General features: G+C 46.0%; 2 protein-coding genes across 3 annotated transcripts in view; one reads left to right on the top strand and one right to left on the bottom strand.

Annotated features, from left to right (window-relative positions):
* Positions 1-357: 357 nt before the first annotated feature.
* Positions 358-6,174, top strand: GNRH1 (gonadotropin releasing hormone 1). The gene is made up of 3 exons (XM_071579168.1): positions 358-498; positions 4,369-4,464; positions 6,109-6,174. Exons 1-3 carry the CDS (start codon positions 358-360, stop codon positions 6,145-6,147), a joined length of 276 nt encoding a protein of 91 aa, XP_071435269.1. The 3' UTR covers positions 6,148-6,174.
* Positions 6,175-7,798: 1,624 nt separating this feature from the next.
* DOCK5 (dedicator of cytokinesis 5) overlaps positions 7,799-23,387 on the bottom strand; it is a 109,841-nt gene continuing 94,252 nt past the window's right edge. Inside the window, exons 46-52 of one of the 2 annotated variants that reach the window (XM_071579182.1) lie at positions 22,604-22,687; positions 20,874-21,011; positions 20,645-20,805; positions 18,017-18,194; positions 17,113-17,248; positions 16,348-16,445; positions 7,799-10,471 (exon numbers count right to left, since the gene is read on the bottom strand). In XM_071579182.1, coding sequence (XP_071435283.1) covers positions 10,370-10,471; positions 16,348-16,445; positions 17,113-17,248; positions 18,017-18,194; positions 20,645-20,805; positions 20,874-21,011; positions 22,604-22,687 — 897 coding nt within the window. In that variant the 3' untranslated portion in view covers positions 7,799-10,369. Of the gene's footprint in view, positions 10,472-16,347; positions 16,446-17,112; positions 17,252-18,016; positions 18,195-20,644; positions 20,806-20,873; positions 21,012-22,603; positions 22,688-23,387 lie in introns of both variants that reach the window. The other variant, XM_071579180.1, reaches the window with a different exon arrangement.

Genomic DNA, 23,387 nt, shown 5'->3' on the forward strand with positions numbered 1-23,387 from the left:
CTTTACCAGATCATGGCACTAAGTGCAACGGCCAAGCTCAGGTTCAAACCCTCCAGGGATGGGGAATCCACCACTTGATGATCCTTCAGGATATTCCATGATTTCATGACCCAGAAATGCAACATTTTCCTCATCTCTGGGATAAAAATTTAATGCCTTTATGATGAGAAAGATGCTTTTTTTCCTCTCCCAGGATGGAGAAGTCCAAGAAGATCTTTGCCAGTGTTGGGGTCCTTTCCATCTTGGGATATTCCATGATTTTATGACCCAGAAATGCAACATTTTCTCACTCTCTGAGGTAAAAACTGAGCTGTGATTTCTTTATGATGAGAAAGATTCTTTTTTTCCTCTCTCAGGATGGAGAAGTCCAAGAAGACCTTTGCCAGTGTCCTGCTGCTGGTGCTGTGTGTGGGAACGTGCCTGGCTCAACATTGGTCCTTTGGGCTGCAGCCAGGAGGGAAAAGGAGCACCAGGGACCTGCTGGGACCATTCCAAGAGGTGGGTTCTGGGTTGGAAAACCACCAGGATGAAACCAGGGAGAGGTGGTGGCTCAGGGACAGTCTCCTGTCCCCAAACTCACAGAGATCTGTGTATAAACACAGAGTTTTATGTAAAAATTGGACAGCAATTGGTGTTGGAGTGAGAAGACACCTGGACAAAACAGGAACCAGAGATTTTGGGCAGAGCTGGAGCTCTGAGGTCCAGGTTAAACCTGGTTTCATCCTCTTCCTGAATTCCAGCCAATATTCTCCTGGGCTGCCTCATGATGACATTCCTCCCCCTCCCTTAAAATGTGGGATTTGGTCAGCAAAGACATGACAAAGCTCATGGGAAAGGTTCTGTCCACCAGAGGTTCTCCCACCAGTGGTTCTCCCACCAGAGGTTCTCCCACCATTGGTTCTCCCACCATTGGTTCTCCCATCAGAGGTTCTCCCACCAGTGGTTTTCCCACCATTGGTTCTCCCACCAGTGTTTTTCCCATCATTGGTTCTCCCACCATTGGTTCTCCCACCAGTGGTTCTCCCACCAGAGGTTCTCCCACCAGAGGTTCTCCCATCAGAGGTTCTCCCACCAGTGGTTTTCCCACCAGAGGTTCTCCCACCAGAAGTTCTCCCACCAGTGGTTCTCCCATCAGATGTTCTCCCACCGGAGGTTCTCCCACCAGAGGTTTTCCCACCAGTGGTTTTCCCACCAGTGGTTCTCCCACCATTGGTTCTCCCATCAGAGGTTCTCCCACCAGTGGTTTTCCCACCAGAGGTTCTCCCACCATTGGTTCTCCCACCAGTGGTTCTCCCACCACTGGTTCTCCCATCAGAGGTTCTCCCACCAGTGGTTCTCCCACCAGAGGTTCTCCCACCATTGGTTCTCCCATCAGAGGTTCTCCCACCGGAGGTTCTCCCACCAGAGGTTTTCCCACCAGTGGTTTTCCCACCAGTGGTTTTCCCACCAGAGGTTCTCCCACCAGAAGTTCTCCCACCAGTGGTTCTCCCATCAGATGTTCTCCCACCGGAGGTTCTCCCACCAGAGGTTTTCCCACCAGTGGTTTTCCCACCAGTGGTTCTCCCACCATTGGTTCTCCCATCAGAGGTTCTCCCACCAGTGGTTTTCCCACCAGAGGTTCTCCCACCATTGGTTCTCCCACCATTGGTTCTCCCACCAGTGGTTTTCCCATCATTGGTTCTCCCACCACTGGTTTTCCCACCAGTGGTTCTCCCACCAGTGGTTCTCCCATCAGAGGTTCTCCCACCACTGGTTCTCCCACCAGTGGTTCTCCCACCAGAGGTTCTCCCACCAGTGGTTCTCCCACCAGAGGTTCTCCCATCATTGGTTCTCCCACCAGTGGTTTTCCCACCAGTGGTTCTCCCACCAGTGGTTCTCCCACCAGCGGTTCTCCCACCAGAGGTTCTCCCACCCTTCCCAACACTCCGTGGCCAGTCCCTCCCAGCAGCACTCCCAGTTTGCTGTGGGGTGATAGCAAAAAACTCCCCAAAATAAATAACTGCTAAGAAGCTTTTTGTCTTTTTAGCAGCAAAGGGATTTATTGAGGACGTTGGAGGCAAAGCCAGTTCAGACTGAAAAACTTGCCTTTTTTGTGTAAAATGAGCCATTTATTGCCTTAAATTCATCGTTAACACCTTCTAATTTGCATATTAATGACTGGGGGAAATCCTGGGCAGAGCTTTCCTTTGGGCTTGAAATTTGGGTGGTGCTCTCCTGACTTCATCCCTTGGGTGGTCTCGAAGGGTCTTCACTGTTGGACTTAAATCCTTTCTTTGCTCAATGCCCTGACCTGTCAAACCTGTAAACTCTTGGCTTTAACTCTCCAAAGTCTTGGATCTTTACCTATGGAAGAGTAAACACATCCTATGGAAGTGTTTAATTGGCTTTAATTTATGACTTCCAATCCAAATTGACTTTCATTTATGATTTCCAATCCAAATTTAATTTATGATTTCCAATCCATGTAACTGATCTCTGTAACTGCTGGACAGTCTGAACAAAGAGACTCCAGCACTTCATTCTGTCCATGAGTTCAGGGGCTTTGCTCTGTCAAACATTTTCAAAGCAGAATTAGAAATTTCACAGAACTAGGGGAGTTTTTTGGTCTTTATTTCCTCTTTCATGGGGAAAAAGGTGAATTTAAGGTGTGTCCTGGGAGGTCTTGAAGTGCCTTCACTGTTGAACTTCTGCCTTTTCTTTGTTCAATGCCCTGACCTGTCAAACCTGTAAACTCTTGGCTTTAACTCTCCAAAGTCTTGGATCTTTACCTATGGAAGAGTAAACACATCCTATGGAAGGGTTTAATTGACTTTAATTCATGAATTCCAATCCAAATTTAATTTATGATTTCCAATCCATGTAACTGATCTCTGTAACTGCTGGACAGTCTGAACAAAGAGACTCCAGCACTTCATTCTCTCCATGAGTTCAGGGGCTTTGCTCTGTCAAATATTTTCAAAGCAGAATTAGAAATTTCACAGAACTTGGGGGGTTTTTGGTCTATTTTTTTCTTTCATGGGGATAAAGGTGAATTTAAGGTGTGCACAGGGAGGTCTTGAAGTGTCTTCACTGTTGGACTTAAATCTTTTCTTTGTTCAATGCCCTGACCTGTCAAACCTGTAAAATCTTGGCTTTAACTCTCCAAAATCTTGGATTTTTACCATTCCATCCTATGGAAGTGTTTAATTGACTTTAATTTATGACTTTTAATCCAAATTTACATTAATTTATGACTTCCAATCCATGTAACTGATCTCTGTAACTGCTGGACAGTCTGAACAAAGAGACTCCAGCACTTCATTCTGTCCATGAGTTCAGGGGCTTTGCTCTGTCAAACATTTTCAAAGCAGAATTAGAAATTTCACAGAACTTGGGGGTTTTTTTGGTCTTTATTTCCTCTTTCATGGGGAAAAAGGTGAATTTAAGGTGTGCACAGGGAGGTCTTGAAGTGTCTTCACTCTTGGACTTTCTGCCTTTTCTTTGTTCAATGCCCTGACCTGTCAAACCTGTAAAATCTTGGTTAGAACTCCACAAAATCTTGGATCTTTACCTATGGAAGAGTAAACACATCCTATGGAAGTGTTTAATTGGCTTTAATTCATGAATTCCAATCCAAATTTACTTTCATTTATGACTTCCAATCCAAATTTAATTTATGATTTCCAATCCATGTAACTGATCTCTGTAACTGCTGGACAGTCTGAACAAAGAGACTCCAGCACTTCATTCTCTCCATGAGTTCAGGGGCTTTGCTCTGTCAAACATTTTCAAAGCAGAATTAGAAATTTCACAGAACTTGGGGGTTTTTTTGGTCTTTATTTCCTCTTTCATGGGGAAAAAGGTGAATTTAAGGTGTGTCCTGGGAGGTCTTGAAGTGTCTTCACTGTTGGACTTAAATCCTTTCTTTGTTCAATGCCGTGACCTGTCAAACCTGTAAACTCTTGGCTTTAACTCTCCAAAGTCGTGGATCTTTAACTATGGAAGAGTAAACACATCCTATGGAAGTGTTTAATTGGCTTTAATTTATGAATTCCAATCCAAATTTACTTCCATTTATGACTTTCAATCCAAATTTAATTTATGATTTCCAATCCATGTAACTGATCTCTGTAACTGCTGGACAGTCTGAACTCCAGCACTTCATTCTGTCCATGAGTTCAGGGGCTTTGCTCTGTCAAATATTTTCAAAGCAGAATTAGAAATTTCACAGAACTAGGGGAGTTTTTTGGTCTTTATTTCCTCTTTCATGGGGAAAAAGGTGAATTTAAGGTGTGCCCTGGGACAGTTTCCTGCTCATTTCCACCTGGGGTGGAGCTGCTGTGGCAGGAAAAGCTCCTCTCCTGCAGGTTGTGTCTCTTCCCAGAGCAGGTGGCAGAGGAGGTGGAGGAACCAGTTGAGGGGCAGCAGCTCCAGTGCCCGGGATGGGCCCAACACTCCGGGCTCAGGGACCTGCAGGGAGCGCTGGTGAGTGAGCCAGGCCGGGGGAAACTGGGAATGCACCGGGAAAAGGAGGGGAGGGGGTGGAAAAGGAGGAGGAGGAGGAGGAGGGGAAGGAGGAAGAAGAGAAGGAGGAAGGGGAGGAAGAGGAGGAGAACAAGGAAGGGGAGAAGGAGAAGGAGAAGAAGGAGAAGGAGGAGGAGGAGGAGGAGGAGGAAGGAGGAGGAGGAGGAGGAGGAGGAGGAGGAGGAGGAGGAGGAGGAGGAGGAGGAGGAGAGAGGAGGAGGAGGAGGAGGAGGAAAAGGAGGAGGAGGAGGAGGAGGAAAGGAGGAGGAAAGGAGGAGGAAAAGGAGGAGGAAAAGGAGGAGGAAAAGGAGGAGGAAAAGGAGGAGGAAAAGGAGGAGGAAAAGGAGGAGGAAAAGGAGGAGGAAAAGGAGGAGGAAAAGGAGGAGGAAAAGGAGAGGAAAAGGAGGAGGAAAAGGAGAAGGAGGAGGAAGGGGAGGAGGAGAAGGAAGAGAAGGAGGAGAAGGAGAAGGAGGAGGAAGGGGAGGAAGAGGAGGAGAACAAGGAAGGGGAGGAGGAGAAGGAAGAGAAGGAGAAAAAGGAGGAGGAGGAGGAGGAGAAGAAGAAGGAAAATAAGGAGGAGAAGGAGAAGGATGACAAGAAAGAGAAGAAGGAGGAGGAGGAGGAGGAGGAGGAGGAGGAGGAGGAGGAGGAGGAGGAGGAGGAGGAGGAGGAAGGGTGTGAGTTCAGTTCCCATGAGGCAGTTCTGGCTCTGCCCTTACTGGAGAATCCCAGGATGGTTTGGGTTGGAAGAGGGACCTGAAGATCCTCTTGTTCCAAACCTGCCACGGGCAGGGACACCTCCCATGGGAATGTGGGGAGGATTTCCAGGGATATGGGGAGGATTTCCTGGAATATTGGGAAGATTTCCAGGAATATTGGGAGGATTTCCAGGAATATGGGGAGGATTTCCAGGAATGGGGGGAGGACTTCCAGGAATGGGGGGAAGATTTCCAGGAATTTGATTTGGATTTCCAGGAATATGGGGAGGATTTCCAGGAATATAATGTGGATTTTCAGGAATATGGGGAGGATTTTCAGGAATATGGGGAGGATTTCCAGGAATATAATGTGGATTTTCAGGAATATGGGGAGGATTTCCAGTATATGGAGAGGATTTCCAGGAATATAGTGTGGATTTCCAGAAATATGGGGAGGATTTCCAGGACTATGATGAGGATTTCCAGGAATATGGGGAGGATTTCTAGGAATAGTGGAAAGATTTCCTGGAATGTGGGGAGGATTTCCAGGCTATAATTTGGATTTCCAGGAATATGGGGAGGATTTCCAGGAATATAATGTGGATTTCCAGGAATATGGGGTGGATTTCCAGGCTTAATATTGGGAAGATTTCCTGGATTATGGGGAGGATTTCCAGGACTATAATTTGGATTTCCAGGAATATTGGGAGGATTTCCAGGACTATAATTTGGATTTCCAGGAATATTGGGAGGATTTCCAGGACTATAATTTGGATTTCCAGGACTATAATTTGGATTTCCAGGAATATTGGGAGGATTTCCAGGACTATAATTTGGATTTCCAGGAATATAACGTGGATTTCCAGGAATATAATGTGGATTTCCAGGACTATATTGTGTTTTTCAGGAAAAGCTGCTGGAAGGGGAAGGCAGAAGGAAGATTTGAAGCCACCAGGAGGGTCCCAAACTGGGCCCAAACCAGCTCCTCTCCCGTGGCCTTTGCTTAATAAATTGCATTTAATTAATTGCAAATAATTGTGTTAATTATTCCACGAAAAGGGAAAAGCTGGGGGGGAATTGGGAGGTGAAAAACTTTATTTTTTAATTTATTTCTCACTGTCTGGGGACGAAACAGCAACAAAACCTCGGGGGAAAAAATCCCAAATAAACTGATTTTTGGGATGGAAAAAATTCCCTTTTTTTCTCACCGGTTGAGTCATAAAAACAACATTTATTTTAAAAAGATATTTACAAACTTTACAACAAAATATTTCCAAGCCCAGGAGAGTTTTTACACCTTTTTTTTTTTCCACACTCTGGATTTGTGTCCCTGCTAAAAATAGAAATTAAATGGTGGGGGGGGTGAAGGAACCGCCCCAAAGGGGCTTTAATTAGGGCTAATTAAGGCTAATTAAGTGACCCCTCGGGGCACGTGAGTTGTTTCATTTGAGCTTCTGCAAGGGGAAGAATTTCATCGAGTTCTGAATGATAAAAAAATGAAATTAAATGGGTAAGGAATTAAATGGGGATTAAAAAAATTAAATTACATTAAGTGGGAAATTTTAAAAAAATTAAAGTGAATTAAATGGGAAATTTAAAAAAAATTAAAGTAAATTAAATGGAAAATTTAAAAAATTAAATTAAATGGGAAATTTAAAAAAAAATTGAAGTAAATGGGAAATTTTAAAAAATTAAATGGGAAATTAAAAAAAATTAAATTAAATTAAATGGGAAATTTTAAAAAAATTAAAGTAAATTAAATGGGTAAAGAATTAAATGGGAAATTTAAAAAAAATTGAATTAAATGGGTAAGGAATTAAATGGGAAATTAAAAAAAATTAAATGAAATGAAATGGGAAATTAAAAAAAATTAAAGTAAATGGGAAATTTAAAAAAAATTAAAGTAAACTAAATGGGAAATTTTAAAAAAATTAAATTAAATTAAATGGGCAAAGAATTAAATGGGAAATTTATAAAAATTGAATTAAATGGGTAAAGAATTAAATGGGAAATTAAAAAAAATTAAATTAAATCAAATGGGAAATTAAAACAAATTAAAGTAAATGGGAAATTTTAAAAAAATTAAAGTAAATTAAATGGGAAATTTTAAAAAAATTAAAGTAAATTAAATGGGAAATTTTAAAAAAATTAAATTAAATTAAATGGGCAAAGAATTAAATGGGAAATTTATAAAAATTGAATTAAATTAAATGGGAAATTTTAAAAAAATTAAAGTAAATTAAATGGGAAATTTTAAAAAAATTAAATTAAATTAAATGGGTAAAGAATTAAAAGGGAAATTTAAAAAAAATTGAATTAAATTAAATGGGAAATTTTAAAAAAATTAAAGTAAATTAAATGGGAAATTTTAAAAAAATTAAATTAAATTAAATGGGCAAAGAATTAAATGGGAAATTTATAAAAATTGAATTAAATGAAATGGGAAATGTTAAAAAAATTAAATTTAATTAAATGGGAAATTTAAAAAAAATTAAAGTAAATGGGAAATTTAAATAAATTAAATTAAATGGGAAATTTTAAAAAAATTAAAGTAAATGGGAAATTTTAAAAAATAAAATTAAATTAAATGGGTAAAGAATTAAATGGGAAATTTATAAAAATTGAATTAAATGGGTAAAGAATTAAATGGGAAACTAAAAAAAATTAAATTAAATTATTAAGGAATTAAATGGGAAATTAAAAAATTAAATTAAATTAAATTGGTTAGGAATTAAATGGGAAATTTAAAAAAAATTAAATGGGAAATTTATTAACAATTAAATTGGTAAGGAATTAAATGGGAAATTAAAAATAGTAAAATAAATTAAATGGTTAAGGAATTAAATGGGAAATTAAAAAAAATAAATTGGTGAGGAATTAAATGGGAAATTTTAAAAAATTCAATTAAATTCAATGGGTATGGAATGGGAAATTTAAAAAAAAAGAAATTAAATGGGTAAAAAAAAAAAGAAAAATAAATCTGAATTTAAACCTTTTTCTGGCCAATCTGCCCATGAAAATGCTCCAAGAAACCTCCACCAGGTTGGCACCAGTTGGCACCAGCTGGCACAGTTGGCACCAGCTGGCACAGTTTGCAGAAGTTCAAGCTCCACAACCACAATAATGATGAGAAAGGGAAATAAATCCGATTTTAAACCCCTTTCTGCCCAGGAAAATGCTCCAAGAAACCCCCCCAGGGTGGCACCAAGTTGGCACCAGTGGGCACAGTTGGCAGAAGTTCAGGTTCTACAATCAAAATAATGCTGAGAAAAGAAAAATAAATCTGATTTTCAACCTTTTTCTGGCAAATCTGACCTTGAAAATGCTCAGAGAAACTCCCCCCAGGGCGGCACCAGTGGGCACAGTTGGCACCAGTGGGCACAGCTGGCACCAGTGGGCACAGTTGGCACCAGTGGGCACAGCTGGCACCAGTGGGCACAGCTGGCACCAGTGGGCACAGTTTGCAGCACTTCAGGTTTCACAACCAAAATAATGATAAGAAAGGATAAATAAATCTGATTTTCAACCTTTTTCTGGCCAAGCTGCCCATGAAAATGCTCCAAGAAACCCCCACCAGGTTGGCACCAGTTGGCACCAGTGGGCACAGTTGGCACCAGCTGGCACAGTTTGCAGAAGTTCAAGCTCCACAGCCACAATAATGATGAGAAAGGGAAATAAATCTGATTTTAAACCCCTTTCTGTCCATGGAAATGCTCCAAGAAACCCCCCCAGGGTGGCACCAAGTTGGCACCAGTGGGCACAGTTGGCAGAATTTCAGGTTCTACAACCAAAATAATGATAAGAAAGGATAAATAAATCTGATTTTCAACCTTTGTCTGGCCAATCTGCCCATGAAAATGCTCCAAGAAAGTCCCCAACCCCCACGAGGAGAAAGGCTGAACTTCCACCAACCAGCACGGGGGCAAAGGACTCATTTCCTCATTTGTGCTGCACCACCAGAGTCCCAGGAAAGCTCCTGGTGGGGCCTCCCAGAGGGATCTCCATGGCATGACCAGCCTGGGGGGGCTGCTGGGATGCTCCTTCCTCCTCATCCTCCTCACTGCAGCTCCTGGTGGGGCTTCCCAGAGGGATCTCCATGGCATCACCAGCCTGGGGGGTTCTGGGATGCTCCTTCCTCCTCCTCCTCCTCCTCACTGCAGCTCCTGGTGGGGCTTCCCAAAGGGATCTCCGTGGCATGACCAGGCTGGGGGGGTAGTTGGGCTGCTCCTTCCTCATTCCTCCTCCTCCTCACTGGAGCTCCTGGTGGGGCTTCCCAGAGGGATCTCCATGGCATGACCAGGCTGGGGGGGGTTCTGGGATGCTCCTTCCTCCTCCTGCTCCTGCTCCTCCTCCTCCTCCTCCTCACTGCAGCTCCTGGTGGGGCTTCCCAAAGGGATCTCCATGGCATCACCAGCCTGGGGAGGGGGTCTGGGATGCTCCTTCCTCCTCCTCCTCCTCACTGCAGCTCCTGGTGGGGCTTCCCAGAGGGATCTCCATGGCATCACCAGGCTGGGGGAGGGTTCTGGGATGCTCCTTCCTCCTCCTGCTCCTCCTCCTCTTCCTCCTCACTGCAGCTCCTGGTGGGGCTTCCCAAAGACAGATCGATGGCATCAGCAGGCTGGGGGGATGCTGGGATGCTCCTTCCTCCTTCTGCTCCTCCTCCTCCTCCTCCTCCTCCTCCTCACTGCAGCTCCTGGTGGGGCTTCCCAGAGGGATCTCCATGGCATCACCAGCCTGGGGGCTGCTGGGATGCTCCTTCCTCACACTCCTCCTCCTCACTGGAGCTCCTGGTGGGGCTTCCCAAAGGGATCTCCATGGCATCACCAGCCTGGGGGGGTTCTCGGATGCTCCTTCCTCACACTCCTCCTCCTCACTGGAGCTCCTGGTGGGGCTTCCCAAAGGGATCTCCATGGCATCACCAGGCTGGGGGGGCTGCTGGGATGCTCCTTCCTCCTCCTCCTCCTCCTCCTCATCCCCCTCACTGCAGCTCCTGGTGGGGCTTCCCAGAGGGATCTCCATGGCATCACCAGCCTGGGGGGGCTGCTGGGATGCTCCTTCCTCACACTCCTCCTCCTCACTGGAGCTCCTGGTGGGGCTTCCCAGAGGGATCTCCATGGCATGACCAGGCTGGGGGGGGCTGCTGGGATGCTCCTTCCTCCTCCTCCTCCTCACTGCAGCCCCTGCTCCGAGCACACCACGCTGGATTTCCTGGTTTTTGGGGGTGGAGGGGGAGGTTTGGATTCCCTCCTGCTGGGCAGTGGTGGAGCAACCTGAGAAGAGCAGAACACACAGACAAAGAAACCATTACTGGCAAAGGGATTGGGATGAGGAAGCCAAAAGCTCCTGATGTTTCCTTCAGGAGCAAAACTTGGAATTCATTCTCCCAGCCCTGACAGGGGCAAACAAGGACAGATCCCCAGGTGGGAACAGGAGCAGAGATGTTTTGGTTGCTCAAATCTGCTCCTGGAGGAGCTTTAATTGCTCCTGACCTGCAGCCCAAGTTCACCTCTGGTTCCTCTGTCCCCCTTTCCCAGTACAATAAATCCACTTCCTTCCAAAGTGGATTATTTTTCTCTCTCTGCTGATGAGCTGCACCAAGAGGGGCCAAAAGGATGGAAAATTCTTCTAAATGAGAAGGGTAAAACACCACACAAGGGGAGTCAGTCCAGTTGGGATGAAAAAAAAGCCACATCCTGCCTTGTCTGGCACAAGGAGGGCAAAAAAACTGCACCAGGAGGGGCTTTTGAGCTGTCCCTCATCCTGTAAAGAGATGGAGAGCAAGAAGCTTGTGAGGCTCCACCACAGCCCAGGATTGAAGACAGAGACAACTTCACAACAGCAAAGCACCAAAGCCCTTCAGAAAACACTTTCCAAGCTCTTTTCAGCCTCTGAATCCCCTTCCTTTGGCTCCAAGCCAAGGGCAGTGCTGGAAGCCAGGACATGGTCCTGATGAGTTTCCTTCCAAGGCTCAAGGGAAGGAGAATCTTTTATTAATCCTCTTCAAGAAATGACTCCCAGAGCACTCCTGGAGCTGGAACATCCCTGTCAGTCCCACCAGGACACCCATCCCTTCCAGCTGCAGAAGGTTCTTCCCAAGAGGGACTTGGGGAACCTCCATCCCTCCCTCTCCAAGGGCACACAGGGATCATTTCTGCTCCTGCTGCCCATGGGGGACACTCTGGGAGGAAAAGCACCTTCATTTCAGGGGCAGCTGAGGTGATTCTGACCCAAGAGTTGCACATCCCAAGTGTCAGAGACACAAAGTGGCCACTGGATGTTCCTCAAGGAAAACACCCCATGGAATTCAAAGGCAGGGATTTAATCCAGGCTCTTTTTAGCCAACAGTGCCACCATCCCTTGAGTTCTTTTTGGTTCAGTTCTCCAAGGGAACTCCTCAAACCCTCTTGGCAAGTGGGACTGGAACAAGGACACCCATCCCTTCCAACTGCAGAAGGTTCTTCCCAAAAGGGGACTTGAGGAACCTCCATCCCTCCCTCTCCAAGGGCACAGAGGGATCATTTCTGCTCCTGCTGCCCATGGGGGACACTCTGGGAGCAGAAGCACCTTCATTTCAGGGGCAGGAGAAGTGATTCTGACCCAAAGATCTGCACATCCCAAGTGTCAGAGACACAAAGTGGCCACTGGATGCTCCTCAAGGAAAACACTCCACGGAATTCAGACAAAGGCAGGGATTTAATCCAGGCTCTTTTTAGTCAACAGTGACATCATCCCTTGAGTTCTTTTTGGTTCAGTTCTCCAGGGGGACTCCTCAAACCCTCTTGGGAAGTTGGACTGGAAGGAAGGACACCCATCCCTTGCAGAAGGTTCTTCCCAAAAGGGACTTGAGGAACCTCCATCTCTCCCTCTCCAAGGGCACAGAGGGATCATTTCTGCTCCTGCTGCCCACGGGGGACACTCTGGGAGCAGAAGGACCTTCATTTCAGGGGCAGGAGAAGTGATTCTGACCCACATTTGCACATCCAAAGTGTCAGAGACACAAAGTGGCCACTGGATGTTCCTCAGGGAAAACACTCCATGGAATTCAGACAAAGGCAGGGATTTAATCCAGGCTCTTTTTAGCCAACAGTGACATCATCCCTTGAGTTCTTTTTGGTTCAGTTCTCCAAGAGACTCCTCAAATCCTCTTGGGAAGTTGGACTGGAACAAGGACACCCATCCCTTGCAGAAGGTTCTTCCCAAAGGGGACTTGAGGAACCTCCATCCCTCCCTCTCCAAGGGCACAGAGAGATCATTTCTGCTCCTGCTGCCCATGGGGGACACTCTGGGAGCAGAAGCAACTTCATTTCAGGGGCAGCTGAAGTGATTCTGACCCACATTTGTACATCCAAAGTGTCAGAGACACAAAGTGGCCACTGGATGTTCCTCAAGGAAAACACTCCATGGAATTCAGACAAAGGCAGGGATTTAATCCAGGCTCTTTTCAGTCAACAACGACTTGGAAAACTTGAGCTCAGGACTTCAAAGGAGACATTTAGCGCCTCTTCAACGGGTGGAATTTCCTCCCACCACTTCCTTTTTCAGGCCCAAATTCCTGTTTCAGGCTGTTTTGGACCTTTCCAATCCCATTTTCAGTCTCTCTTCTCACCCCCCACACCCTTTTCCTGACCAAGGACATCACAACTCCCACTTGGGGGGAAAAAAAAATAAAGGGATTTCACTTGATATCCTTTCCCTGCAACAAAAACCTTCTTCTTTGACACAGGAACCCCTCAAGAAAATGGATTTTGTCCCTTCTCCAATAAAATCATATTCTCTTTATTAATTTTAATCAGACCTGTACTTTGTATTTTAGATTAATTTTTGAGTTTAGGTTGTACCCAAGTCTGTCAGTTCTCTCAGCCATGCAGAGCTTTAGAGAAAGAGGAATTTAACTCTGTAGCTGCAGGATGAACTTTAAGAAATAAAACAAAACAAAAAAAAACCCTGTCCAGGTGAGGGGCTGAGCTGTAAGAAATAAATCAGAAATCCTGTCTAGATGAGAGGCCTGAAGCTGCAACTTTGGTAATTAAAAGGAAATAAAAAGGTCAGGGCAGTTCAGAGTCACCCCAAATATCCTGCCTGACTCTGGGGAGGAGTTTCCAGCTGGAACTCAGGATATAAAACCTGGAAATACAAAAGTCTGGTTGAACATCTTTGAGGGAATTATCCCTCGTGTTCCCAGTGCTGAATAAAAGGAATGATTTTGTTCTACTCTGTTAGATTTGTGTCTTAAATCATCTTTTGTGGTTTCAGGGAGGGCTGAATAAAAGGAATTATTTTGTTCTATCTTATTGGGTTTGATTTTTTCTTAATTTCTTTTGTGGTTTCAGGGAGTGCTGAATAAAAATAAGGGTTTTATTCCATCCTATTGGGTTTGATTGTTTCTTAACTCACCATTTGTGGTTTCAGGGAGTGCTGAATAAAAATAAGGATTTTATTCTAACCTATTTGGTTTGATTTTTTCTTAACTTCTTTTGTGGTTTCAGGGAGGGCAGAATAAAAGGAATGATTTTATTCCATCCTATTAAATTTGATTGTTTCTTAACTCTTCTCCTTTTGTGGTTTCAGGGAGTGCTGAATAAAAGGAATGATTTTATTCTATCCTATTAAATTTGAATATTTCTTAACTCTTCTCCTTTTGTGGTTTCAGGGAGTGCTGAATAAAAGGAATTATTTTATCCTATCTATTGGATTTGTTTCTTAACTCACCATTTGTGGTTTCAGGCAGAGCTGAATAAAAATAAGGATTTTATTCCATCCTATTGGGCTTGATTTTTTCTTAACTTCTTTTGTGGTTTCAGGGAGTGCTGAACAAAAGGAATTATTTTGTTCTATCTTATTGGATTTGATTTTTTTCTTAACTTCTTTTGGGTTTCAGGGAGTGCTGAATAAAAGGAATTATTTTGTCCTATCTATTGGATTTGATTATTTCTTAACTCTTCTTCTTTTGTGGTTTCAGGGAGTGCTGAATAAAAATAAGGATTTTATTCCATCCTATTGGATTTGATTGTTTCTTAACTCTTCTTCTTTTGTGGTTTCAGGGAGTGCAGAATAAAAGGAATTATTTTGTCCTATCTATTGGATTTGATTGTTTCTTAACTCTTCTTTTGTGGTTTCAGGGAGTGCTGAATAAAAGGAATTATTTTGTTCTATCTTGTTGGATTTGATTTTTTTCTTAATTTCTTTTGTGGTTTCAGGGAGTGCTGAATAAAAATAAGGATTTTATTCTATCCTATTGGGTTTGGTTTTTTCTTAACTTTTGTGGTTTCAGGGAGTGCTGAATAAAAGGAATTATTTTCTCCTATCTATTGGATTTGATTCTTTCTTAACTTCTCCTTTTGTGGTTTCAGGGAGAGCTGAATAAAAATAAAGATTTTATTCTAACCTATTTGGTTTGATTTTTTCTTAACTTCTTTTGTGGTTTCAGGGAGGGCAGAATAAAAGGAATGATTTTATTCTATCCTATTAAATTTGATTGTTTCTTAATTCTTCTTCTTTTGTGGTTTCAGGGAGTGCTGAATAAAAGGAATTATTTTCTCCTATCTATTGGATTTGATTACTTATTAACTTCTTCTTTTGTGGTTTCAGGGAGTGTTGAATAAAAGGAATTATTTTGTTCTATCTTGTTGGATTTGATTTTTTCTTAACTTCTTTTGTGGTTTCAGGGAGTGCTGAATAAAAGGAATGATTTTATTCTGTCCTATTGGGTTTGGTTTTTTCTTAATTTCTTTTGTGGTTTCAGGGAGTGCTGAATAAAAGGAATTATTTTGTTCTATCTTATTGGATTTGATTTTTTCTTAATTTCTTTAGTGGTTTCAGGGAGTGCAGAATAAAAGGAATTATTTTGTTCTATCTTGTTGGATTTGATTATTTCTTAACTCTTCTTCTTTTGTGGTTTCAGGCAGAGCTAAATAAAAAATAAGGATTTTATTCTATCCTATTGGATTTGTTTCTTAACTCATCTTTTGTGGTTTCAGGGAGTGCAGAATAAAAGGAATTATTTTGTCCTATCTTGTTGGATTTGATTTTTTCTTAACTTCATTTGTGGTTTCAGGGAGTGCTGAATAAAAATAAGGGTTTTATTTCATCCCATTGGGTTTGATTGTTTCTTAACTCACCATTTGTGGTTTCAGGGAGGGCAGAATAAAAGGGATGATTTTATTCTATCCTATTAAATTTGATTGTTTCTTAACTCTTCTCCTTTTGTGGTTTCAGGGAGTGCTGAATAAAAGGAATTATTTTCTCCTATCTATTGGATTTGATTCTTTCTTAACTTCTTCTTTTGTGGTTTCAGGCAGAGCTAAATAAAACCAAGGATTTTATTCTATCCTATTGGGTTTGGTTTTTTCTTAACTTTTGTGGTTTCAGGGAGTGCTGAATAAAAGGAATTATTTTGTTCTATCTTGTTGGATTTGATTTTTTCTTAATTTCTTTTGTGGTTTCAGGGAGGGCAGAAAAGAAGGAATGATTTTATTCCATCCTATTAAATTTGATTGTTTCTTAATTCTTCTTCTTTTGTGGTTTCAGGGAGTGCTGAATAAAAGGAATGATTTTGTCCTATCTATTGGATTTGTTTCTTAACTCACCATTTGTGGTTTCAGGGAGTGCTGAATAAAAGGAATGATTTTATTCCATCCTATTAAATTTGATTGTTTCTTAATTCTTCTTCTTTTGTGGTTTCAGGGAGGGCAGAATAAAAGGAATGATTTTATTCTATCCTATTAAATTTGATTGTTTCTAAACTCTTCTTCTTTTGTGGTTTCAGGGAGTGCTGAATGAAAATAAGGATTTTATTCTGTCCTATTGGGTTTGTTTTTTTCTTAATTTCTTTTGTGGTTTCAGGGAGTGTTGAATAAAAGGAATGATTTTATTCCATCCTATTAAATTTGATTATTTCTTAACTCTTCTCCTTTTGTGGTTTCAGGGAGTGCTGAATAAAAGGAATGATTTTATTCTATCCTATTAAATTTGATTGACTCTTAACTCATCATTTGTAGTTTCAGGGAGTGAAGGAGCAAAATGATCAGAGAACTTTGGAGCAGCAGCACCACCCCTGGAGCAGCCAGAAGATTCCACTGGTGCCTCCTCCTCCTCCTCCTCCTCCTCCTCAGCTGGTCCCACCCAGCTGTCCCTGCCACCTCCTCACCTCCAAAGAGTTCCTGGGGGTGCTGCTCTCGTAGGGTTTGCTCTTGGGTGGAGGTGGTGGGGGAGTTGCCAACCCATCAGCTTGCAACGAGGGGAAACCTGAAAGCACCAACAGGAATCAGAGGAGACATTAAAGGAGGTGGGAAAGGAGCAGGAAATGGGACAGAACACATTGAATTTTAAAGGAGATTAATTTCATAACTTCAGTTTTCCTTCTCTCGGCAGCTGAGCCTGACGGGGTTGGTGGAGTCCCAGTTGCATCTCCCTCAGGTTCCCACGGCCCAAAAGGGGTTTGTCTTCACCAAATCAGAGAATGGATTGGGTTGGAAAAGCCCTCCAAGATCATCAAGTCCAACCCTTGGTCCAACCTTGGGCTGAGATTCCCTCCACCCCAACTTACTGTGGGTCCTGGGGGTTTTGGGGGTCAGGGGTGGGCTGAGATTCCCTCCACCCCAACCAACTGTGGGTCCTGGGGGTTTTGGGGGTCAGGGGTGGGCTGAGATTCCCTCCACCCCAACTTACTGTGGGTCCTGGGGGTTTTGGGGGTCAGGGGTGGGCTGAGATTCCCTCCACCCCAACTTACTGTGTGTCCTGGGGGTTTTGGGGGTCAGGGGTGGGCTGAGATTCCCTCCACCCCAACCAACTGTGGGTCCTGGGGGTTTTGGGGGTCAGGGGTGGGCTGAGATTCCCTCCACCCCAACTTACTGTGGGTCCTGGGGGTTTTGGGGGTCAGGGGTGGGCTGAGATTCCCTCCACCCCAACTTACTGTGTGTCCTGGGGGTTTTGGGGGTCAGGGCTGGTGGGCTGCAAGTCGCCTGCTGTGCTGAGGAGCCCTGGAGCAGAGTCAGCCTGTTGTCCCCCAGCTGGAGACTCTTTGGCCTCTGTGCCTTCCCTGGAGTGCCCTGCTTGGAACAAAGACAGACAGAGCCTTCAAAACTCAGTCAGGTGAGAGTGTGCTGCTTTTAATGAGCTCAGAGTGCTAATTAAGCAGGGGAGGTGCCAGGCTGAGAACCTGCTGCATTCTGCGACCAAATGGTGCCAGGGCAGAGGGGGTGAAGCATTTCCAGGAGGTGAATGATGAAATGGGGGGTGCAGGAACCAGGACCACTGTGTGGGTGTGCCCAAAGCTGGGCATTCCAAACCCTCTGGGCCATTGCCCAGCAACTGTTCCCAAGGGCCCATTGGCAGCAGCTGCCCAGGGCACAGCTGAGCCCTCAGGCTGGGAGCTGGCTGGGAAAGAAGCCTGGCAGAGGAGCTGGGAGAACTGCCCTGCAGGGACTCCTTGGCACCTCCACACCCACCTGAGGGCTCAGCTCTGCTCAGGGGCCAGCAACGAGTCCAAAATCCCCCCTGAGGGCCAGAGTCAGATCCCCCAGGCTGGAACTCCCTGCCCTGGGGGAGGCACTGGGGGCTCCCACCCAAACCTCAGGGGAGACAATCTTGGCCTTTGGGCACCTCTGGCACCACTCATCAGAGCCTCCTCTTCCAGCCTGTCCCTTCAGCCAAGCTGCTCCTGGGGCTGTGCAGGATTTTCCACATAAAGGATGACTCAGAATCCCTCCCACTCCTGGATGGAGCTCCCCATGGCTGAGGGCAGTGGAAACTCTCAGATCCTCCTGCTGGGGATTTTATTACTGCTGTTATTATTATTATTATTATTATTATTTTACCATTTTGGAAGTCACTTCTGTCTCTGGCTCCTTCTCCACAATAACCTGAGACTTGCTGATGCTCCACTCCTTCCTCTTGAGTTTGCTGATCCTGTTCTCACCATCATCTTTCACAGGCAGCTCCTCAGCTCTGGAAGATGTTGATATTCTTCTCTCCAGGAGTGGCTCCAGGGTAGATCTGTGGCCCAAAGGAGTGAAAAAACACGAGTCCATCAGACAGTTAAAGGGCTGTTTGTTATAAAGCTGAGAGCTCTTGGTTTGCATGAGATTCCTGGGATAAAACTGAAGGATGAACAAGGATTTTCCAGTGGGATTTGTGCTGAGTTACCCCAGAAATTCTGAGTATTATGTCTTGGTGTGCTGTGATCTGTAATTAGGGGATGTGTAATAATGAATGCAAAGTGTGATCTGCTTGCAGAGGGACCACACTTGCATTTTATGCTGAGCCCTGCACTGACCTTGAGCAAGTCCCCTAAACCTCTGCTTGTCCCAGCTGTAAATTAAATGTACAGGGAAGGAAAACCAGGGGATGTTTCCATGTGTGGCAGCCCTGATTATTCCATGGATGCAGCTGCAAACAGGGAACAGGCACCATGGGATTTTCCACACCAAAACAAACTGCCCTGTGGCACCTCCCACCTCTGTTTTCCTGGGAAGCAGAGCCAGAGTGTCTGGAATCCAGCCCAGCCCTCCTCAGTGCCACCACATCACCTGCACACCAGCTAGGGCTCCAATTCCCAGAGTTATCCCTGTTTGTGCTCCAAACTCCCTGTCTATACCATGGATTGTCCTGCACACCAGCTGGGGCTCCATTCCCAGAGTTATCCCTGTTTCTGCCCCAAACTCCCTGCATGTACCATGGATTGTCCTGCACACCAGCTGGGGCTCCATTCCCAGAGTTATTCCTGTTTGTGCCCCAAATTCCATGACTATCCAATGGGACAACATTGGCCTGAACACCAACCAGGGCTCCAACTCCCAGAGTTATCCCTGTTTGTGCTCCAAACTCCCTGTCTATACCATGGATTGGCCTGGACACCAGCTGGGGCTCTATTCCCAGAATTATCACTGTTTGTGCCCCAAATTTCATGACTATCCAATGGGCCAACATTGGCCTGGACACCAACCAGGGCTCCAACTCCCAAAAGCATCCCTGGTAGTGCCCCAAACTCCCTGTCCCAAACTCCCTGTCTGAAGAATGGACCAACATTGGCCTGGACACCAACCAGGGCTCCAACTCCCAGAATTATTTATCCCAGTTTGTGCCCCAAACTCCCTGTCTGTACCATGGATTGGCCTGGACACCAGCTGGGACTCCAATTCCCAAACTCCCTGCGTGTACCATGGACATCATTGGCTTGGACATCAACCAGGGCTCCAATTCTCAGAATTATCCGTTTGTGCCCCAAACTCCCTGTCCATACCATGGACCAACATTGGCTTGGACACCAACCAGGGCTCCAATTCCCCAAATTATTTATCCCAGTTTGTGCCCCAAACTCCCTGTCCATACCATGGACCAACATTGGCTTGGACACCAACCAGGGCTCCAACTCCCAGAATTATTTATCCCTGTTTGTGCCCCAAACTCCCTGTCTGTCCAATAGACCAACACTGGCCTGGCCACCAGCTGGGGCTCCAATTCCCACAGTTATCCCTGTTTGTGCCCCAAACTCCATGACTATCCAATGGACCAACATTGGCTTGGACAGCAGCTGGGGCTCCAGTTCCCAAAATTAGATCCATTTGTACCCCAAACTCCCTGTCTGTCCAATGGATTGGCTTGGCCACCAGCTGGGGCTCCAACTCCAAGAATCATCCTTGTTTGTGCCCCAAACTCCCTGTCTGTACCACGGATTGAACTGGACACCAACTGGAACTCCAATTCCCCAAATTATCCGTTTGTGTCCCAAACTCCCTGTGTGTACTGTAGACATCATTGGCTTGGACATCAACCAGGGCTCCAACTCCCAGAAGTGTCCCTGGTAGTGCCCCAAATTCCCTGTTTATACCATGGACATCATTGGCTTGGACACCAACCAGGGCTCCAACTCCCAGAATTATTTATCCCTGTTTGTGCCCCAAACTCCCTGTCTGTCCAGTAGACCAACACTGGCCTGGCCAGCAGCTGGGGCTCCAACTCCCACAGTTATCCCTGTTTGTGCCCCAAACTCCATGACTATCCAATGGACCAACATTGGCTTGGACAGCAGCTGGGGCTCCAGCTCCCAGAATTATCTCTGTGTGTGCCCCAAACTCCCTGCCTATACCATGGATTGGCCTGGCCAGCAACTGGGGCTCCAATTCCCAGAATTATTTATCCCTGTTTGTTCCCCAAACTCCCTGCCCTATACCATGGACTGGCCTGGCCAGCAACTGGGGCTCCAATTCCCAAAATTACCCCGGTTTGTGCCCCCAACTCCCTGTCTGTACCATGGATTGAACTGGACACCAACTGGAACTCCAATTCCCAAAATTATCCCCATTTGTGCCCCAAACTCCCTGTTTATACCACGGAGCCTCCACCACCTTTTGATGCTACAGAGCCAACCTTTACTCTCAGAGCCACCCACCCGTGCCAAGGCACTCCTGAGGTCCCCCCAACCCCATGCAAAGGCTGGTACTGACCCATCTGAGCCTGGCCTGGAGGAGGTGCTGTCAGAGGAGGACGTGGAGCCCACGGAGGAGGCCACGGAGGTGACCGAGAGGCGCCGCAGCGTCGAGGACATGATGTAGGGCAGGACCACGGAGCCCGAGCGGCTCGGCTTCCTCTCCCTCAGGCAGGGGGGCTGCAGGGGACAACAGGGCTCAGCAACCACCCAGCCCCAGCTGCCAGGGAAGGGGGGAGGCTCCTCACCAAGGTGATGACCCCGTAGTGCTTCTCCACCTTCCTCCTGAGCTCCCTGAAGCAGCAGCTGAGTCGCTCGTGCAGAGGTTTGAGCTGCTCCGTGAGCTTCTCGCCGTGGATCCTCAGCCCCTCTGCCAGCAGGGGCATCTGGGGAGGGCAAAGAGGGGGTTACAGGGGGAGAGAGCAGCTCTGTGGCTCCAGGAAAGGGTTTGCCATTGTCCCAGTTGAGCAGATGGACCCAGTTTGTCCCAGTGTGAGGGTGCCCAAAGCTGGGCATTCCAAACCCTCTGGGCCATTGCCCAGCAACTGTTCCCAAGGGCCCATTGGCAGCAGCTGCCCAGGGCACAGCTGAGCCCTCAGGCTGGGAGCTGGCTGGGAAAGAAGCCTGGCAGAGGAGCTGGGAGAACTGCCCTGCAGGGACTCCTTGGCACCTCCACACCCACCTGAGGGCTCAGCTCTGCTCAGGGGCCAGCAACGAGTCCAAAATCCCCCCTGAGTGCCAGAGTCAGATCCCCCAGGGTGGAACTCCCTGCCCTGGGGGAGGCACTGGGGGCTCCCACCCAAACCTCAGGGGAGACAATCTTGGCCTTTGGCCACCTCTGGCACCACTCCTGGCATCCAGAGCAGGAGCAGACCCTGCACAGGAAGAGCCCCCCACTCTCCCCCAGACTCTGCCATCATCTGCACCAACAGCTTTGTCCCCTCCTTTGCCTTTGGCCTCGGGGGAACCACGTGGGGCTCAGCACAGGGGCCACCAAACCCCCCTGTGTTTGTGCCCCAGGGGGCTGGGTTAGACTGCTGGGCTTGGGGGTTAAACCCAATTGCTCTTTGTGCCACTGCATTGATTGCAATATTGGTATTAAATTGGAACTCTGCCTTAGAATCTCTCTTGTGTGGGGTTCATTTCTCCTGTAGGTTCACCTTTAAACCAGCACAGCCATTCAGGGTGTGCAGCTTGGAGGACTTAAATCGACGTGGTTTGGGTTTGAAGAGGTGAAAAACAGCAGTAATGCAGCTCAGCTGCTCTTTGGTGACTTATGGCACTAAACCTGCCAGTGTGTCCTCCACGTGCTCAAAAATAGGGACATTTTCCCCATTTCCAGCTGTGGTTCCAAGGGCAGGTTGGACAGGGCTTGGAGCAACCTGGGCTGGTGGAAGGGAGGTGGGGGAGAGAGAAGAGCCATGTCCATCTAGCACAGAACCCACTCCAGAAGCTTGTTATCCTTTTCCATGTTTCCCAAAGGAGAAATCAGCCATCCTGAGGCTTCCCAAGCATCTCACCAGGGAATTTCAATACTTGGAAGTGTCCAAGACCAGGCTGGACAAGGCTTGGAGAATCCTGGGCTGGTGGGAGGTGTCCCTTCCCATGACAGGGGTGGCACTGGGTGGGCTTTAAGGTCCCTTCCAAACCCAAACCACTCTGGCATTCCACAATTCCCTCTTCCCCACTCAAGATTCCAAGAGAGAGCAATTCCAGTGGGCAGACCAGGAGGTTTGAAGGTTTCATGAAGAGCTCACAGGATTTTGATGCTCAGGAGGGAAAAGCCTCCACCACTTTGGTGAGTATTTCAGAGGAACACTCAGCACATGGAATATCTCAGGCCACAACTTTAGACTAAAGGAGTTTCCTTCAAATAAAAAGCCACTGCAGACACCCCCAAATCCTCTCTCTGGCAGGAGGAGGGGGAGAACACACCCAACATCCCACCCAGTGCTCCCAGTCCTGCCCAGTTCCACACCTGGATAGCGATTTGTTGCTTAAGCAGCTCGATTTTCTCTTGGTCCTCAGGGTGTTCTTGAAGATACTTCTCTGTGAAAAAGGCCTGAAAGGAAAGAGAGAAGATGACATGGATGGTCCAGACACTCCCCTGCTGTCCCAGGGGAAGATCCCTGGAATTCAGAAGCAATTCATGGCCAATATTCCTTATATTATATCAGATTTTGCATCTCCCTGACACCAAACTGAGGGAAAACCAAGCAGGGTTATTTGTTGAGAGATGGGGGAAAAAAGGGGCTTTTTTGTTTCCAAAAAATCTTAATTTTCAGGGAGAGATATGTAAAGAAAAATTACTTTATCAGACAGTTTTAATTCAGTTCCAACTCCCTTCTCATCCCACAGTATTGACTGGAATAACTCAGTTTGTTTTACTGCTCCCTGAAGCGTGAGGAGCAGACCCAAAACCTGCAATTTTCACCTCAAAAAGCCTCTCCAGAGCTCAGCAGGACACCCAAGGACACCCAAACCAACCAAAGCAGCTCAGAGGGACCTGGGCAGCTCTTGAAGCTTTGGGATTGGAGCCCTTAAATCCAACATTTCCAAAGATTTAGGAGAAATAAAGACTCTGCTGAGGTCTTGGCCTCAACAAAGCCCCTTCAGTCTCCACCTCTCTTGGGTTTATTTTTAATCATAGAATCACAGAATCATTGAATGGATTGGGTTGGAAAAGCCCCCTGAGATCATCAAGTCCAACCCTTGGGCCAACTCCAGTCCCTTTACCAGATCATGGCACTCAGTGCCACGGC

The sequence above is a fragment of the Pithys albifrons genome, chromosome 29 (assembly GCF_047495875.1).
Source record: "Pithys albifrons albifrons isolate INPA30051 chromosome 29, PitAlb_v1, whole genome shotgun sequence".
Taxonomy (NCBI): domain Eukaryota; kingdom Metazoa; phylum Chordata; class Aves; order Passeriformes; family Thamnophilidae; genus Pithys; species Pithys albifrons.

Excerpts from the sequence above, each read along its gene's own strand:
- GNRH1 (XM_071579168.1), top strand. The coding sequence starts at position 358 with ATGGAGAAGTCCAAGAAGACCTTTGCCAGTGTCCTGCTGCTGGTGCTG. Across the intron at positions 499-4,368 it reads TGCTGGGACCATTCCAAGAG|GTGGCAGAGGAGGTGGAGGA; the intron begins GTGGGTTCTGGG and ends TTCCCAGAGCAG. Across the intron at positions 4,465-6,108 it reads GGGACCTGCAGGGAGCGCTG|GAAAAGCTGCTGGAAGGGGA; the intron begins GTGAGTGAGCCA and ends TGTGTTTTTCAG.